Source organism: Saccostrea echinata, unplaced genomic scaffold (genome assembly GCF_033153115.1).
Source record: "Saccostrea echinata isolate AGI-Se365-2 ecotype Australia unplaced genomic scaffold, CSIRO_AGI_Sech_v1 ptg000009l, whole genome shotgun sequence".
Taxonomy (NCBI): domain Eukaryota; kingdom Metazoa; phylum Mollusca; class Bivalvia; order Ostreida; family Ostreidae; genus Saccostrea; species Saccostrea echinata.
Genome location: NW_026889758.1, coordinates 47462476 through 47483132, shown reverse-complemented (window position 1 = coordinate 47483132; position 20657 = coordinate 47462476). Strand labels below are relative to the sequence as shown.

The following is a 20657-nucleotide window of genomic DNA, read 5'->3' as shown; positions in this document are numbered from 1 at the left end:
TAATTTTAGTATATGTCATGTGAGGGAAAGAGAAACTAGAAGAAACAATCAATTGTTTTTTTTAATTTTGCAACAAACCATGGTCTAAACAAAACAGAATTTGCAAAGAAAACTATAAGATGCACGATGCATATGAAGCTACAGCTTTGCTGGAAAAATTACCTCTTAAAATTGAATCTATTGCATGCTATGGTAAGTTTTTTTTAATAGTGAATAATATTGTTTGGTTCCTGATTAGAGAAAATAAATAAATAAACAAACAAAATGAGCTTGATATAAATGTATTATAAAATGTAACATGCAATTAGTACTTATTTCTTCAAATAAAAAATTAGTATGTTCCATGGTGTGATCGCTGTGACAATCGAGGCGAGTGCAGTTGTAATTGAACTTGAAGGAGAACCCATTATATACATACCTTCGTGTACATTTCATTTGATCCATCTCCTCAGTAATGCATATGATCTGAAATGTAAAAGAATGTATACTGTTAGTTGGTACTGTCGTTCCCCTTTTTAAATGGATGTGTAACTAATTTTTGGTTGCCCATATGAACAGTTAACTTTACTGTATGAAACTAATTTTTGGTTGCCTTTATGTTAAGTCCATTATTAAGATGCTGCAAAAATTGTGTTAGTCAGTTTGTGGAATTCTGGGTACTCTAACACAAAAATATGCTGGACATGTGCAGATTTCTCCTTTTTCTTGCATATTTGCCCATAGAGGTTTTTGCATCACTTGCTGCCCTTGCAATCAAATTCAGCATCAATCTAACTTGTATCAGACACTTACACTTTCTTAGTTTTTAAAATATTTTTCCTCTGTTGATTTTTCAGATGACATCTTGCTTGTTGGAACAAAAGAAGGACATCTTCTGCAGTACAGAATAAAAAGGGGTATAGGTGGGTCACTGCAATTGTAAATTCTTAATATGACACCCCAAATATAGTCTGTTTTGTGTGCTGTGCATTCCCTTGGGGGTTACTTGTATGTTGATTGCAAAATGTTATTTAAGTGAGCTAGAATTATTTATTTAAAACTTTATTCCTGACAGATGTTTTATTCATGCCTGGGATCTTAAGAAAGGCAGTTAGTTAATAGATTCTACAGCTCCTTGCATATGAATACTGTTGATAAAATATCCCATAATAATGAATGTAGACATTTTATGGAGTATCCAGACATTGATTTTGTTTGATTTCATGTATTTTTATATGTTAGTACAATTATTTTAATTGCTTTATTTTCATGCAACCATTGCAGGGGAAAATAAATATGATGTTGTCTTGGAACGCAGCAATAAAAACTTTGGAAAGAAGCCAATATCCCAGGTTTGAATGGAAATAGCTTGTTATAAGAATATTTATTCTTTAAATGTAAATGTTTTCAAATTTGATTTTTAAAGTCCTTTTTTTTTCCATTCTCTTCCTATTGTATATCAGAAGTTATATTATAAGTGTTGTCTAAAAAAGTGTTGTTTTACCTATCAGTCATTTTATGTATAAGAATACACGTACAACCTGTTTTAAACATTCTAATTTTATTTTCAATAAATTTGAAAATGTGTTACATGTTATACAATCTGTATTTATTGATGACCTTTCATTTTTGTCATACATGTCAACATTGTAAATTTTTTTTAAATTACCAGTAAGAATACTTACTGAAAATAACATCAGTAGATTTATATTTTATAAACTTGTATATCAATTGATCTTCTAATTTAAATGTGAGTAAGAAATGATAGAAAGATAAAGTTTCTTCTGGGGTTATAATACAAAATTTACAATTGTTTACAGTTATCAGCAGTGCCAGAACTCTATATACTCATCAGTCTTTCAGGTAAAATATTCAGATACTTGTCAAGGACAGACTAGTTTTGGGTTCCGAGACTTAATAATATAGCTTCACATTGAAAATCCATCAATTGTCTTTATTGACATCTCTAAGAAATAATATACAGAATTGTTTTGCCAGGAGTTTATTGTAAGAAAGGATTTGGAACTACTTTGATGCACCCTTGACAAATAACTTTGATTCTGATGATATGTTTGCAGAGAATGTTGTCAGTGTCCATGATCTCAAGACATTCCAGTTAGTTGTATGTTTAAACAAAACAAAAGGGGCAACATTGTTTGCTGTGGATGTACAGGTAGTCAATTATTTTTTTTTTATTAAATTAAACACATTTATTTCTTGAGACAGTTGCTCAATTTCTACTAAAATCTTGATATTATACTTGATTTACTTTAAAAAATCAAATTATGTAATCTTATTTCTGCACAAATGTTCTGACAACTGGTAAAAGGTATCCCAAAGTATTTGCCCCTCTCTCTCTCTCTCTTTTGGAAAGGGTGATGGGGGTAGGGGGGTGGTGAACACTACACTAACACAATGTATTTATATTTCAGAATGCAAAGACCCTGTCAGGAGGAGACCAATGTATGTTAAGACTGTGTGTGGCAGTCAGGAGAAAGCTCCAGGTAAAGACTTAATAAAGCTTACGTATAAAACAAATGTCTTTATATCAACATGGGCATTTGTAATTAAAGTATTATAACTGTGAGTTAATTTCTAGAAATAGAAGCATTCGAACTATGGCATCACATGCATGCACATTTACTATGTGTTCTGTTCATGTAAATGCCATTTGTGAGCATAAAATATTAAAATTAATCATTTGATTTTCTTGAAGAACTAGGTATACTGTATACTGAAGTATTTATGTTAAAAGATTGACTTTATTTTATAGATAATGTTTTGGAAAAACAAAAATTTTCATGACTTGAAGGTATGCAGTTTTATTTTATATTTATATTGCTTTTATGTAATTTCAGTCATAAAATGATGGAAATATTTTACAAAAATGATAATAATTTTCATGATTTTAATTTCAGCAAACATAATTTGATGTTGAAAATAAGACTATTTTGCTAAATTGTTTACAAAATTTATGTAAAAAAAATGGAGTAGAATTATTTCATCAGATGGATTGATCTTTGAAGGATGAGTTCACTTTATATGAAGTCCCAAGAGCCATGAGCTGGTGCAAAGATTCTATCTGTGTAGGATTTTATAAAAGAGAGTACTTTCTAGTCAAGGTAACTAGCTGACAAGCTTTCTGCACAGAAATAAGTCATTCATTAATATTCCTGGCAACACCAACACACAATTACATCTAAAGATTGAGTAGGATGAAGGTAAAACATTCTGTAAGATTTAAATATCTAGAATATGAGGTCTTTAAAACTTTTTTTTATTGCACAAATTTCTAGTTTGCTAAATGAACAAAAACTTACTTTTCATGTGGAGTTTATATACAAGTACATAGTGCTTTTTTATTTTGTAGGTTAATTCAGGTGATACCAAAGAGTTATTTCCCCTAGGCAGTAAACAACAAGAACCAATCATAGCTCGTTTAGATGAAGACCGATTAATGTTAGGGCGGGATGAGGCATCTATTCTAATTGACTCTGATGGCAACCCAACACAAAGATATCCCATAAACTGGTCAGACCTTCCTGTTCAAATAGGTAAGAACCCTATAATGACCTGATGTGCAACTTTTTGACCCCTCTTTTGCAAAAGAGAGGGGACATTAAATCTCATTCATCAGTCTGTCCATCTGTCTGTCTGTCACAAAAACCTTAACCTTGGTCATGACTTTTGAATGAGAAAAGACAGTGCTTTCATATTTCATCTTTCAAAATAAACTATGATTTTTGACCCCATGACCTTGAAGTTTGCCCAGCTTTTTTAAAAATTTGAACATAAGCAATGAATTTTATATGAGAAGAGAAAGGGTGTTCATATTTGACATGTGCATTACCTGTGACAAGACCTTTCCAAATCTACTATGATTTTTGACCCCATGACCTTGACCATTGAAGTTTGACCTACTTTTCAAAAAAATTAATATTGCATGGTTATAACTTTTGAATGGAAAAAAAGATAGGGTGTTCATATTTGACATGTACATTACCTGTGACAAGACCTTTCCAAATGTACTATGATGTTTGATCCTGTGACCTTGACTTTAGTGTTCAACCAACAGTTCTTTTCAAAAAATTTTAACATTGGTAATAACTTTTGAATGAGAAGACAGGGATTTCATATTTTACATGTACATTACCTGTAACAACATCTTAAAGATTTAATTCCTGATCTTGACCTAGAATATTTATGTACTTATCTAAAATTTTAACTTTGACCATATTGTTTGCTCCAGAAGAGATGGTACATTACTTGTGACAAGACCTTTAGGATTGTGTTTTTGTATTTGACCTTTGACCTCATGACCTTACTCTTGAAGTTTGATGCAGCTTTAAGAAACTTTCATGTTGGCTGTAACTTTTTAATTCAAACATTTAAATCTTTTTAGCTCACCTCAATGAAGTTGTTTGGGGGGGGGGGGGGGGGGGGGGGCGAGGGGGGGAGCTTATGTAATACCCTCGATGTTGGCGTCCCAGGTTAAAGTATTTGGAGCAGATACTTCTATGTCCTATATTAATCAGAGATGCATGGATGATGTTTCTAGTATGTTTCATTGTACCAGTCAAAGTTTCAGATGTTGTAATTTCAGATAAAAAATGAGCAGGTTAATGTTTTTGGAGCAGGTTAAAGTTTTTGGAGCAGGTCTCATTCCAAAGTAACTATCAGCTATATATTGACCAAACTTGCATGGATGATACAACTAAGGATGCACACTACCATGCTTGCTTCGGATGCTGGATCTGACCTACATTTTCCAAATGAGTGACCAGGTTCAAGTTTTTGGAGCAGGTTCATTCTAAAGTAACTACTATAAGCCCTGTTGACCAAACTTGCTTGAATGAATCAGAATAAAGGTTATAAAAATAAATAAAAAAAATAAAGAATGATACATCTAAGGATGCACACTACAGGACTTGCTTTGGATGCTGGATCTAACCTACATTTTTCACGAGTGACCAGGTTTAAGTTTTTGGAGCAGGTCCATCACCAAGAAACTATAAGGCCTATCTGTACCAAACTTGCATGGATGATGCATCAAGGGATGCACACTACTGGATGCACATTATTAGATCATTAATTTAATGTCGGACTTTGCCTTACTTAAAGATAATGTTCAATGAGGTGAGCTCTGTAATCTTTGATTACCTATGTTTTGTATGATGGACAGACAAGACAGGACACACAAACAAGACAGTTACAATATGCCATAAATAATTGCATCCCAACCACCAAGTCACCGAAAGCAGGGGACGACAATTCTTTGATTTTGCATGTTAAATTCCTTAATATGACTTTAAAAAATGTTCCATCATCATTCATTGTATGACCAAGTCAAATATATATATATAGTATATATTTCCTGCATCTTTTTACGTACTTGCATTACAATATACATGTAGTTTAAGGAAACATTTCATATCAAATCCATTTTTAGATTGCACTTAACATGCAGGTGACCTTTTGCTATCCATTTTCATAATACATGTATGTCATTATCTTACATTTCTAAACCCTCTAACAGTTTCAGCTTTTTTATCTGAAAATATGGAACTACTTTAACCAACTTTTGTACATAGCATCAATGTTTAATGAGGAACAAAAATTGTGCTTTTCATGCTCCCATAATTGTACTTAATATATAAAACACAATGCATCTATGTATGTTGGCAATGACATTGAAACACTGCCTTAAATCACAAAAACTTTCTACTTCAGAGAACAATCCACCATATGTAATTGCTGTTTTACCAAAATATGTTGAGATTCGAACTGTGGAGCCACGTCTGATGATTCAGAGCGTATCACTGCCAAAGGCTCACACAATTTGTCAAGGGAGGTAAAGTCACTCAGCACACATAATTAGCTTCCTCTAATGTGTTCTACTGATGAGAAAAAAATACTACTTTGCTCTGTAGCAGTATTCCATGACATTTTTATGACGTCGAGCTCTTGGAGCTCGAACGTCATCTAGCAAGCGCCCAGTTGACATCGCGACCGGATATGTACGCGACCGAATGTGTCAGTCAATGCATCCGCAATAGCAAATAGCAATAGCTCTAAACCAATTTCTTTGAAAACGCTCAAAATGAATAATAGTTTGAAAATAAAATTGCATCAACTATATCTGCAATTAATTCTATTGCAAAACAACAATATTATGTTTTATTCTCACACAAGAAAAATGTGATGGTTGTCGCGGATGAATTTCTACAGAAAGGGTGCGTTGAATGACATGAATAACATTTCGGAACGATAACCGTGTAACATAACACAACAGGAGGTAAAATAATTACAAAATTACATAAACACGAATACTACAAGACTAAAAAGATTGAATTTCTAAATCTTAGCTTTACTTATAAAATCTTCTAACCAACTCTATCCTAAAAGCCGATGATATTGACCAGTATTACTGTATTTCTCCATTTCCTCCATTTCCCAGTATACCGTATACCACGCCCGATCGTAACTCGATCGTAATTGTAACAGAACAGAGTCTTGGTTGTAGTTTAGATGCAATCACTAATACAACGCTTTGACATTGGCAATTAGAAAAAATATTATATAAATTCATGAAATCCTTCATAGTTCTTCAACTGACTGAAAAGAATTTAGCATGAACATGTTCAACGGTGTCTGGTCAATTCGAACCCTGCTTCATTCGGACCATGACATAAGGCCCCAGACTGTAATTGTGATATTTTGTTTAAAACTATTTTTTTTATTATGTCTCCTGAGTCACTCACTTGACTTATTGCTATCTTCAAATTCAAAATGATCTTTTGAAATTGTTTTTCTTCTTCGACGTCATTGAAGCCTTTCAGGCTTTTGATTTATTATCTTTTTTTCAGCGGTCATATATACATTTCCTCACCTACAAATGTATGGAAACTAACACCCAGACCATTATCTTACCAAATCAAACAACTCCTGGAAAGTAAAGAATTTGAACTAGCCTTGAAATTGGCGGTAAGTATAGACTGTTACACACAAGTAAAATGTACCTTGCAATCTTTTATGTTTCTGTTTTCCATCTGACTGTGTACTGTGATACTGATAATTACTGATAATTATTATAAGGACTGTGTCCAGTGATACTGATAATTACTGATGATTATTATAAGGACTGTGTACTGTGATACTGATGATTACTGATGATTACTGATAATTATTATAAGGACTGTGTACTGTGATACTGATAATTACTGATGATTATTATAAGGACATGACAGAAGACAAAGCAGAGGAGAAGGATATACTGATACACAAAATCAAGACTTTGTATGCATTCCACCAGTTCTGTCAGCACAAGTTTGAGGACTCAATGGCCATCTTTGTCAAACTTGGAACAGGTGAGAAGTCAGGGAACTGAGGGAAAATCAAGAATTCAGTTCATTTATGTTTTTTCCAGGTGGTTGTCTCTCTGTCTCTCTCTCTAGGTTGTGTGTGCAGGTGATTTTCTTAGTGGTCTAGTAAAACATTCCAAGCCCAAGATTTTCTGATGAATGTGTCTCAAATGATGTCTGCGCGCCTCTCTGGATGAAATCTCTAATACAGACATTTCCAGTGCATATGACATGAATAATCTACACATAAGACTCGACCCTAATAATTTTTTATTATAAAATGTATGATATTCTGTCTTTGTAGATCCCTCCCATGTCATAGGCTTGTACCCAAACTTACTACCCCAGGAGTATAGGAACCAATTAAGTTATCCTGAGAAGCCCCCCGACTTAGAGGGTGGGGAGCTGGAGAAGGCATTACTAGCGTTACAGGACTACCTCACAATGGTAAAAGAGAAAGGGGGAGGTTAAAGCATCTTAATTCAAGTAATGTAGGAAATTTTATTATCCTTTTGATGTTGGAGGGGGGTGAAAACAGAACTTCCATGCATATATTGTTTGTGTGGAGATGAACATCCATATTTAATGTTTATTGTAGGGATGTGAAACTTAACAGACCCTTCAATGTGTGTATTGGGGAAGAAAATGTTTTTTAGAGCTTAAATTTAGTGTACATCAGATCATGACGAAACAGTTTTGATTTCAACTAAATAACTGTTAGCCTCCACTTGTGTATATACAATCATAACCCCAAACTTTGTTTTTCTAAAATGCTGACATTTTATTGTTTTAACAGAAAAGAAAAGAAGTCTTGAAAGACATAAGTAAAGAGATAGAGACTACTGCCATTAAAGAGGGAAACATGACCATCAAATCGAAAAAACAGCTGAGTCAGATAATAGACACGACCTTACTCAAGTGCTACCTTCAGGTACAGTGGTCAACTAAACTACAAGATTGATGGCTAAGACCAAAATATTCAACCATGTCTATTGCAGTTTACTGTAGCTCTATAGATTTGTTTTAGTGAGGTGTAATACATTATACAGTTAAGCATTGTTATCTCGAACTCAATGGGATGGAGAAAAAACTCCGAGATTTTATCCAAGGATTCAGGAAATTGAAGTTAAAATGCAAGAAGAAAAGTGGCTGGGACATCCAACTCACTTTCAAATTGAAATACACTGTATATCCATGGTATTTGAGATATTGATGTACGAGATTCCAAAGTTCAACTTAAATGTTAATCAGATTAATGCTTTTATATCTACTTTCTTTTTTGACACCATTAGTAAGGATATTCTGTACTTATTTACTGAATCATTAGTGTACTGTGTGATTTGTTACAGACCAATGATGCCCTTGTTGCACCATTACTCCGCCTGAAGGACAATAATTGTCATGTGGAAGAAAGTGAGAAAGTACTCAAGAAAAAGGAGAAGTTTAGTGAGCTAATTATCCTGTATGAAAAAAAGGGCTTACATGAAAAAGGTTTGTGTTCTTCTTTAACACATCTTGACTAATTCAGGTTGCGAGACTTTCAGTGTCATTTTCAAATGTTCATATTTAGATCCAGGTGATACTCTGCTTTCAGTCCAACTCCAGCTTTGAGCTGTGAGGCTGTCATTTATGCTTAGTTTTTAGCTAACCTGAGCCAAAGGCTCAAGTGAGCTTCTCTGATTGAAAAGTGTCCACGTCCGTCTTCCGTCGTGTGACGTGTGTTGTCTATAAACTTTTCACATTTTCAACTTCTTCTCAAGAACCACTGGGCCAATTTCAACCAAATTTGCCACAAAGCATCCCTGGGTGAAAGTGATTCAAGTTTTTTCAAATGAAGAGCCACTTCATCTTACATAGGGAGATAATTATGAATTACCGTAGTGAAAGTTTCAGAATCCTTCTTCTCAAGAACCACTGGTATAGAAAAGATGACAATTATTTTAAAACTTCATTGTATAATGTAGATTCAGATTTGTTTAAATCATTATCCTTGGGGATAGAGTGGAGCCACAATGGGTGATCAAAGTTTTACATAGGAAACATCTTTCAAAAATATTCTTCTCAAGAAGACCAAATTCCTGATTAATCAATTTATTGGGTATATGGAAGCAGATTCAAGTTTGTTCAAACCATGATCCCCCAGGGAAAGGGTGAGGCTCAATTGGTGATTAAAGTGTTGCATAGAAATTTATTGGAAAAAATATTTTAAAATCTTCTGATGAAAAGCAGCAAAGCCATGATTAGTCATATTAATATGGATCGAAGCATCCTAAGGTAGTGAAGATTCAAGTTTATTCATATCATAGACCCTTGGGCCACAATAGGAGGTCAAAGATTTACATAGGAATATATTGGAAAAAGTCTGCTGATGAAAAACAGCAGGACCATTAGTGACTCAGGTGAGCACTGTGACCCACAGACCTCTTGTTCTGATTATTGTACTCTAAGCTGCAGAAAGTTGTAAAGAATTTTACAAATATTTTTCTTAGACTATTTTTTTTCTCTCTCTCCTTAATTTTTGAATTGCTCCAATGGTCTTGATTCTACTGTAAGTATGTACATATATGGATATTGTGATAGTTTTTTTTTTTCATATTTCATTAGCTCTCCAGCTTCTTATGAAGCAAGCTGCCAGACCAAATTCTCCACTGAAAGGCCATGATAGGACAGTGCAATATCTCCAACATTTAGGTACAGTGTATATACATGTACATGAACATCTCGATGAAAGTTCCCTTCAGAGTATTTCAATTATGCTGAATAGTTTGTTACTGTTATTTGTATTATATCCTTGCAGGGAGGGAGCATTTAAAGTTGATCTTTGAGTATGCAGAGTGGGTATTAAAGGAACATCAAGAAGATGGACTGAAGGTATGTAACTTTTCCATGATAAGAAAGATTTAACTTTAAAGCAGGTTTCAAATGAAGCAGATTGATTGTAGCAGTCATTAAGCCACAAAATTGTGGAATGGAAATATTATACTGTACCAGTTTATTTTTAGCCTATAAAGTATAAATATAAAAGCCACACCAGATACTTATCTGATTCTCTCACTAATTTTCATGACAGATTTTCACAGAAGATTTGCCTGAAGTAGAGAATCTTCCAAGAGAAGAAGTTTTAAATTATTTAGAAAGGATTAACAGGGATTTAGCAATACCATATCTAGTAAGTGACAGATGAACATTGAAATTCCACAATGGTTCATTCATATGGTTAAGCATAATGGTGTCTAATTATATGGTCAAAATGGCTTTATTACATTATACCTGTAGTTTTATAAAAAGTAAGAATGTCATTATATAGTATGTGTTTGTCATTGAATTGTTCTTTGTTATTTCAAGATATGCACCATAAACTTATTCTGAATAAAGTGGTTTTACTGTAACAATCTACAGTTATAGATTGTTGCTAAATGGTCCAATTAAATTATAACTACATTATGACTATTTTGTTTATAAGGAACACATTATATGGAAGTGTGATGACGAATCTCCAGAATTCCACAATAGATTAGCTCAGTTATTAGGGGAGAAGGTTCAGAAACTCATGCAGGAATATTTACAGGGTCTTCCGGAAGGTAAGAATCAATAATATCAGTGTCATCTTGCCTTTCCTATGCTTTTTTGGCAAACCAATTAAGATAAACATATTGGAGATTTTATTTAGGTCACATTCCCAGCAGGGCTGGCATGGAACCAGGCGAATTAGGAGAGGTGCGCAGAAGACTTCTAAAGTTCCTAAATCAGTCTGAGTTCTATGTCCCAGAAAGACTACTTACAAAGTTTCCTCTTGATGGTAAGAACTACTGATGCTGTCTACATTGTAACAAAGATTGAATATAATGATTTAATTGTTTGTATCTTTTAAAATTCCATATTGCTCTTCCAAGGGTTGGGGGTGTTTAAAAAAATGCTGGGAGGTGTTCTTACTAAAATTTGAGGGCATAAATTATGACAAAAACGGAGGGAGAGGCATACTCTTCCTATGGAAATTTTTTTTAAATTGTCCTGCATTGTATGGAATAATTAGATAAAAAGCGAAAAAACAAAATGGCAAGTAAGGTATGAAAAGTACAAATGTAATGGTATTTTTACAACACTAATTAGAAAATGTGTAATGGTAATTCCATGTTTATGAACCATGCAAAATTTGTACATCATCATTTTTTTGACTGCTACCTAAAATAGGTCATAAATATGTAATAGATACATGTACATGTATTTGCCTCAGCTTGGAATTGAACCTGGGACATCTGGCATGCAAGTCCTGTGCTCTACCAATCGAGCTAAAGGGTTAAACACTAGCCCAAGCTAGTAGGAAGCCATGCATCACACAATACATAAAACTGTATACCTGTACATGCATTTTATTCCCATTTACATCTGTAAGTGTTGTGAAATCCACTTTAATATCATATACATGTACAATGTACATGTATATTCAACTTTGTGTTGGTCATGAACTGTGTGTTTACTTAAAAAAGCAGACTTCATATTTTAAAAGCAGCTTTAGAGTGGACAACAATGCTGTAATTTATGAATACTGCTAGGACATCATATATAAATATACACAGCACAGATATATGTATATAAATCATTAATATATAAAAACACAGCATGGACATGTGAAGCACTAATTCATAATTATGCCAACCACTCAATACCCAGCCATTGAGCTAAATTTTGGAAATTTGTTAATTTATGTACACATAAGTATTTGGCTCAAATTTGAATCATTAGTATCAGTATTTCTATGTTTAATACTATTATAAATGCATTTTTGATGTAATTTTGAACTACTTAGTATGATTTCATCATTGTTCTCATGGGGAACCAATGTTCACAGATCTCATGAGTCACTATATACATGTATATTATACTTTCATGTAAATTAGTTGAATCTGATTCATCGAGAAACATTTGTAAAAAAACACTATTACCTGCTGAATGATGAAGCCATGCCCTCCAGTGTAGCAACAGTCAACATTGATTGACAATGGGTGATATTCCAAAAAATAGTGACTGCCCAGAATTTACATAATATACCCACAAATGTTAGCTTTGTAAGTGTATTGGTTCATTGAATCTTCTGTATGCCTGATATACACACAAAATTACATCCTCATGGACCAGTAAATTAAGTAGCACACACATTAACCCCCCACAAATGAAAATAATTCAATAATTGCTCCAAAAGATACCTAAGTATGGGTGCCTAAGTATGAAGAAAACATTCATTATTTTATTTAATTGTGATTTATGGTTAAATTTGCAAATTTTTAAAGTCACTATTTTCCAACAGGATTCTATGAGGAGAGAGCTATCCTGCTTGGTAGGCTGGGCAGACATGAGCAGGCACTTGGAATCTATGTCCATATTCTTCATGATGATAAACTTGCAGAAGAGTACGACACATTAAGTTTCTAATACAGTTGAACTTCGGTATCTCGAACACTGATATCTCGAACACCATGGATATGTCAAAGTGATTTGGAAGCCCCAACCCCTTATTCTTTAAGTATTTTACCCTGGATATCTCGAATCCTCAGATATTGGCCCCCTTGAGTTCAAGATAACGAAGTTTCACTGTATTTACATTTTCAATTATTTTTCCTTAAGATTCTTTGCAAATTAGAAGACTGTTCATTTTCTCATGAACTACTACAGATGAGCAAGAATATCTCTATTGTGATGTCATAATACCGTACTTGACATCAAAACTATAGTACAAACTGTTTTGTTCCAAATTGATCGTTGAATGACAATCATAAACATTTTAATTTCAGATATTGTAAAAAGTACTACAAAAGAGATAAGGAAAGCCAGAGAGATGTGAGTTTCAGATATATTTTATTACAGTATCAAGATGAGGGCCTTATAATAATCAATGTATCCATCTGTCTGTCAATCAATCAGTCCCTCTAACATTTTCATGTGATGCAATAACTGAAGTAGTTTTAAACAGCAAAATCTAATAATCCCCCCCCCCCCACAAAAAAAGAAAGACACACAAAAAATTTGATTAGTTTTTAATGAAGAAAGACTATGTTTCAAAAATCTTCATTTTCATATGTAACAGAGGCAGAACTGAAAACTGACATTAAATTAATTCCATGCTCTGACAATGTAAATCCTCTTTCATTAATTGAATACTGAATAAACATGTACATGTAAATGTATATTTTAACAAATCTGTATTCTAGGTGTATTTTTACTTGCTTAAAATGTACCTGGATCCCCCCTCTCCCTCTACATTAGGTCTGTCGGCCAGTCAGGGTATTGTACCCAAACCCAACATGGAGGCAGCCCTGAGATTAATGAAGGAACATGCACCAAAGATTGACACCAGCAAGGTACTGTCAAAATGTTTATCAATGTTTCAGTCCTGAAAAGAATTAAAAGACTTTTGTTGAATCTTTTATTTTACTCAAATTAAGCCAGAATCTTACTGTTTTCATGTTTTGAATTTGATCATCTCTGATATTATGCACATAAACAGAATATAAAATGTTGTGCATTTTAAAAAAGTTATGCTGGTATGATGGAATCTCAAAATTTATGTCTTTATCACATGCAGATATACTGCTTTATTTCCTGTCAATCTATTTATAGTGTACCGTAGAACATGAAAAGAAAGATGGGGATATTTTTATAAGCTGATTTTGGGTTTCTGTTTATTTTTGTACAGTCACTGGAACTTTTGCCATCGACAACTAGAATGTCCGACATTTTAGCCTACCTAGAAAATGTGATGGAACATCAAGCCATGATCAGAAGAAAGAACCAGGTCCTGAAAAGCATGTTGTATGCTGAAAATCTCCAGGTAATTAGGACTGCAAATATCATATTTTATTTACAAATTCCAATAATTTCATGTGATTTTCTGCTTAAGAAAGTTAATTTCTTGTCAATGGACATTGAAAAGAAAATCTAATTCCTTGTACATGTAGTACATGTATAGATGTTTTTCAAAAAAATAACATGAAATACATGTATAGGTGACTTAGAGTAATAACTTCATTATCTTGATTTTGCAAGGGGAAAGGGGAGGGGGGCTTACTCACACCTGCCTAGTACTTTTCTGACACAAAAGCTTCATTTTTCATCATAGGTTCATGAGCAGAGAATGTTCTATGAAAAATGCAAGGTCACTATCACAGATGAAAAGATGTGTAGAGTCTGCAAGAAGCGCATTGGAAACAGGTATACTAATGTTCTCTTCTGATGAACAGCTTCATGTAAAGGATCATGGTTTGAATAAATCTGTATTGAAATGTCATTTAAGTTTTGTCATCTGTAAAATTACTGTCATACTTGCATGTACATCAGCAAAAGTTATTTTAAAAAGATATCAACCAAACGTCTTTTCTTGATTTCAGTGCCTTTGTAAGATATCCAAATGGAGTCATTGTTCATTACTATTGTTGCAAAGACTTCAAGGAATGTCCCGTTGATATTTGATTATAGGAGAAAGGGAACAGCTGACTTATAAACTTTGTGTGATATCTGAGAATATACAGCTAATGACAACCATACATATGTTAATTTCTCTATTGTTAAAAAAAATGTACCTTCTTTTCTTTATTGCTTAAAGCAGCTCAAGTATTTTTTTTACTTTGAAATAAAGTTACTGCAATTACATGTAAGTACATATGAAGGCATACATTATCCAAAAGGCAAGTGTTAGTGGTACATGTACATGGTGCATATGAGACTCAAAAAGCTGATGTGTTTTTGTTGTTTTTTTTTTATCAGACTGCTTTCAGTATTGAAATTACATGTTTTTTATAGTTATATTTTACTAACCTGCATTATTGTGCATTGTGAATTCCTAGAAAAACATATGCATTATATCATATTCCAAATGAAAACCTAATTATGGAACACAACTGCAGTCATAAATGTTCACCTTGTGTGGAATGTACCAGGGGGGTAAATGTATTTAAATTAAGGTTGACTGTGTATTATTGGCTTTTAATGACTTGTTTGTTATATTGTTATGAAATGCTTATGTATTAAATACTTGTATAACATTAAATGCTGATCCTGAGTTGTTTTATAGCTCTGCTTGTCTTAAACCACTGTAGCTTACCAAAGTGAGTTGTCAGTGTTCCTCCATTTGTCTAACTGCAGCTGTCCGCTTCTCCTGTCAACCAGAAAACAATTTTTTTAAAATGCTACTCTTCATATAGTTTTGGTCTGATTTCAATAAAAATTTGTCCAAAACTATAGACATGAAGGATTGTAGACACACCAGCAACAATTTTCACCATCTCCATTGAGGTGCAGTGTTCAAATTTGTGATCTAGCTCTCATGATTTTCTTTGGTGTCCATTCTTATTGAAGAACTTTATATGCTAGAGGGGGTATAAATTGATTATATTGCTTCTATTGTCAAAATCATTTTTTTTTTCAATAAAAGCCTTCCTTTGACTAGTACATGTATTTTGAGTATAAAAATAACAGGCCATTTCTGATCATTTTTGAAATATTCAAATGTAAAATGAGTTACTTACCAGGTAATTGTTTTGAAAACCACAATGCTAAATTTCTCTTTAATATGGTTATACAACAAACTGGTCAAGAACAAACTGGTATTTCATCAGTTGTAGAGGACACAGAAATACGCTTCATCCCCAGAGATAAACTTGAAGCTGAAGGTGTTTTGTGAATTTTATTATTTGTAAAATATAGCTTACTTTTCAGAAGTTTGTTCAAGATGTTCTGCAGACCTGACCTGCTACTTTTTGAAATATATTGAAATAAAAAAAAAAGTATTCTAAAGAAGTTTTAGCTCAGAGCACTCTTGCCTAAGGTTGAACACACCAAACCCATCAACCCCCACCATAAAAAGCATTACATGCATCATTTTATCAAACTTGTGCTGATCGATTGAGTTGAACTTTGGAGAGGAAGTGGGAATCTGCTATGTATGAGGAATAGTTCAGTCAGTTAACAGCATATGCTGTTATTATATGATGTTTTTGAAACTAGAATAAAGATTTTACAAACTTTCCTGGTCGCAATCAAACTAAGATTTTATTCAATTCATATTTACCCTCTTTTGAGCAACATTTCATATTTACTCAGTAGATTGCTAAAAAACTATTAAATTTCCTATGTGGACTTTGAATTCAATATAATCATGCATGTCCATTGATGAAATTAAATGTCTGAAAGAAAAGTTTAGGTAATGATATTTTTTAATAAACATGCAAGAATATGAGCACTGATTAATAAAAAAAAAAACCAAATTGTGCCTGCATTACTATAGAACGATGAAGAACTATATTCTGTCAGGGACCTATATAGTATATAGGTCCCTGATTCTGTCAAAATGTTTTCAAAAACATGATCATGAAATTTATTTGGATGAGTTATTATATATGTTTAAATTATTAAAATATGAATACAAAGACAAGGGAAAGGTAAAAAAAAAAAAAAAAAAAAGAAAGAAAAGAGAAATTTCTTTCCTGCATATTCACTTTCCATCTTAATTCCAATTATTTTTTATCCTTCTCTGCATAAAAAAAGTAATAATATAAATTATTGTATACAAAGCGTTGTATACATTATGTCTAAGTTACTGTAATTGTAAGTACTTTTTTGACATTTGACGAAACGTTGATGTCTATTTTTAGGTGTAAAAATGACATCATTTGTTTTCGCACTACTTTCTAGATATTCATACGCTCAGACAGCTTCGTCTGCATAGGAAAATATATATTTCAAGCAAAATATACATATCACGTAGTTTTAAATTATTTTTACTTTTTCATAAGTGCTTCTTTTAGCTAGAATAGTGAATTTTCTTGAGGTCGTATAAATTACATAGGAAAGCTAAGAAACTTTACGAACTACTTTCTACATAATTAAACAACAGAATCGGCCGGGTTGGGTTCCCGCAATCTTCAGCAGCCAGGACCGGTAGCCTTGCATATTTGATAAGAAATATTGGAATTTGTGTTTGATTTAGCAGAAAAATAGAATTATAACAAACAGAAATCGGTAAGTAGTAGCTGGATCAGTCTATTTATACATACGAATGAACATTTTACAAGTAAGGTATATTTTGGTCTGAAGTTGGTTCAACATGGCGCGTTGCGTTTATTTGAACTTCAAAATATTGAACATTACACCAATGTTTACCTTAAAAAATTGGCATTTGCTAGTATTAGTACAATGTGACCTTGGAATATGTCTAGTTTTGTCTCAGGAGGAACGATATTAATTTGCTTTCTAGTATTGTGTTTGATCTTTCCCTTCGACCTTGCAGCAGAAATGATGCCTCGACGTCATATCAGTTCCATTTTGCGAGGAATATCGATCCGTTCCCGCATAGGCTAATACATTAGCGATTAGTGTGCACCCATTTTCATCTTTAGTGCAATTAAAAGGGTATTTGATTATTTATAAATTGTAAGTTGACGTATTGGAAGTATGTACTTTCTTCAAAGTTCAATTGTGATTTTATGAATGTGATCTTTTCATTTGGATATAAAGTTTTATTAAAGGAATCAAAATGCAGATAGTTTTTCTTTGCATAGATATAGTATGAGGACTGATCATCAAAAATTTGACTTGTACTTTGTCACTTTATTAACTGACACTATCAGCTGCAGCTGTATCAGATCCCTTGAATATGAAATGGATTTCTTGAAGCGAATAAAGTTGGATAGATAATTATTTCCATATATTTACATTTCCAAAAATTTTTCCTTAAGATTCTTTGCAAAGTAAGATGACTGTTCATTTTCTCATGAACTACCATGGATGAGCATGAATATCTCCATTGTTACAGCATAATACCGTACTTGACGTAAAAACTATAGTGCAAACTGTTTTGCTTTAAAAATGACAATTTAATTGCGTAATTTGTGGCAACTCATCAGAAAAATAATGTAAATATAAGAAATGAATTTAATTTTTGAAGATTCATGAGGTACATGAACTACAACGCTTCACGCCGGCATATTTCTCATGAAGCGCTAACGCGCTTCATGAAATATGCCAGCGTGAAGCGTCGTAGTTCATGTCTTCATGAATCTTCAAAAGTTGAATTCATTTCTTAAATATCAGCATGATTGATACAATTACAAACAAGCACAGACATAATTTTGTGCAGGCCCTTCAAAATGTCCCAGTATGCGGTACTTTTACTTGGCTGAAATCATGATTGTATTGGCCAAAATATTCATTAGAAAAAAAATAACAAATTAATAATTTATTAAATTAATTTAAAATTGCTTCCACAAGGTACTTATTCTTGTAAAAAAGCCACCTGTTTCTAATCTTTTTGAAAGCCCTATATGTGTTTGTAAAATAATCTACAGTACATGTTTTTGCTCATGGTATTTATTGAAGGTTAATAAGTATAATACTATATAGGGGTGCAACGATACACTAACCTCACGATACGATACGTATCACGGTATTCAGTTCACAATACGATACGTATCACGATACATGACAAGGTTAAAAAGTCTTTCAAGTTTGTATCATATTTTTTTTAAAACCTTGACAGGGTTATATAAAATGTTCATATTTTTTAATAATAATTAAAATAAAATTTTGTTAACTTGAATTGGATTGTTAGGTAGATCTTTAAGTTTTTGACAATTTTCTAAACCAATGATGAACATTTACAGGGAACTACGGGGACCTTTCCTAGTAATCTTCCTTTTAAATTGGAATGAAAAAGGAAGACATTCATTCTTTTATTCATTTTATTTACGTAGAAAACCAGTTGTCATATTTCTCATGTTAACACGTTTTAGTCAACAGGACAGTGAATTTTCATCGAAATACATGGGTGATGAAATATCGTGTATTACCAAAGAATACGTTTAGATCTAAAGGGTTTAACATTTGTCTTAACATCTATAACTTATAATCACATTAAGTCCTTCTCCGTGTTATATCTGAGGTCTGTAAGATGCTGGAGATGAGTTTAACTTCCGTTAAGGCGTTATCGGCGACCTCACGTTTAGCGCGGAAGCCATTTTGAAATTGTAAAAAAGGAAACAAAACGGACGATTCGGATAATTCTGGACCGATTGAACCGAACCGCCATATCAGTTTAGCGTATCGTGAATTGAACCGTGGAAAAATATACCGCGATATACCGTCAAACGGTTTATCGTTGCACCCTTAATACTATATATGTAAGTAATATTGATAATTGAAATTGTACTACCATGTACCAAAATTCGAAGTGGGGAGATTCTACAATCATCATGTTGCTAAAGATACCATGTGGCGATGCAAATACATACAGAAGAGAATAAATTAAATAGCAAATAGATAGTCTGCTATCAATTCATCCATTTCAGCATGTGCTTTTAATACGGTTTATATACCCACTGGGTAACAACTGGGCAATTGAAGGCCAGGTTGCAACTTAATTTCCTGAGATTTTATAATGGTTAATCAGAATGGTTTCAAGATCTTTTACAGTATTTAATAGTTCAATGTATTCTGAACAAAAAATTGTATAATGGGTGATGTATGTGTATTATTCAACAAAATGTTAAGCATGTATGCATGCATTTTTGTTTTTATGCAGCCTATAGAAAGAGGAGGGGGAAAAAAAATCATAACTAAATCTTCAGGGTACTCTAATTTTTATGTAAAGACGTATTTGAAAGCCAGGTTTGAAAGAGAAAATATTCATTGAATTACAAGAATTATTGTGGTTCTCTTAATTGGACATAGAGCTAAATGATTCATGCTTTGTTTGGCATCTTTGTTTACAGATAAATCAATAATTCCTAAACTGTGTGTACACAACATTGATTAATAAACAGTCTGTTTTAGTTATATGGCTAGCTTTTGCTTCAAGTAATTTGCAAAAAAATCTGGAGAGGAAAATGTTCAATATTTGCAGAATACAGCATTATTTATGTTTGCTTTTATATCTGAACCATAGATCCTTGTTTTATTTAATTCAAGAATACTTGCACTTTTGATACTTCTCCAAGAATTTGTGCTGTTTGGCTTCCATTCAGGAGAATGAATCAGACTTGAAATAATTGATCAGAGATTTTGATAAAACTGTGTCTCATAGCTTTGTGTGCTGCAGTAATAACTTGGTAAATATTACTTGTTGCTCATTGTCATAATGAAGATAGATGAGTGTAGGCTTTTACTCTGGGAATTTATTATGGTGGTGACTGTGTTATGTGTGTAGTGTACTGTTTGCAGATGTTGGGAGCATCACCCAGGAGCTCTGTGTGAAATTTGACCTGGTGGTAATTAGCTCTGCAGCCATCTCTATCTCCCCCTTTCTGTGTACAGTGTGAGGTGTTGTGTTAG

General features: G+C 33.0%; 1 protein-coding gene across 1 annotated transcript; it reads left to right on the top strand.

The window, feature by feature from the left end:
- The first annotated feature begins 6 nt into the window (after positions 1–6).
- Positions 7–15337, top strand: LOC133182934 (vam6/Vps39-like protein). Its single transcript, XM_061317815.1, has 26 exons — positions 7–192; positions 837–902; positions 1264–1331; positions 1800–1842; positions 2058–2152; positions 2412–2483; positions 2753–2791; positions 3006–3101; positions 3350–3533; positions 5710–5830; positions 6846–6963; positions 7217–7346; positions 7645–7787; positions 8137–8271; positions 8690–8831; positions 9945–10031; positions 10138–10211; positions 10411–10509; positions 10804–10921; positions 11011–11139; positions 12646–12748; positions 13130–13175; positions 13547–13696; positions 14032–14166; positions 14455–14546; positions 14723–15337. The coding sequence occupies exons 1-26, from the start codon at positions 120–122 to the stop codon at positions 14802–14804; spliced, it is 2640 nt and encodes an 879-aa protein (XP_061173799.1). The 5' UTR covers positions 7–119; the 3' UTR covers positions 14805–15337.
- Positions 15338–20657: the final 5320 nt, after the last annotated feature.

What these genes read in the sequence shown, in the direction of transcription:
- LOC133182934 (XM_061317815.1), top strand. Translation starts at nt 120, where the DNA reads ATGCACGATGCATATGAAGCTACAGCTTTGCTGGAAAAATTACCTCTT. An exon ending in TATACTCATCAGTCTTTCAG is followed by an intron (nt 1,843 to 2,057) that starts GTAAAATATTCA and finishes ATATGTTTGCAG; the next exon opens with AGAATGTTGTCAGTGTCCAT. An exon ending in ATCAAGAAGATGGACTGAAG is followed by an intron (nt 10,212 to 10,410) that starts GTATGTAACTTT and finishes TTTTCATGACAG; the next exon opens with ATTTTCACAGAAGATTTGCC.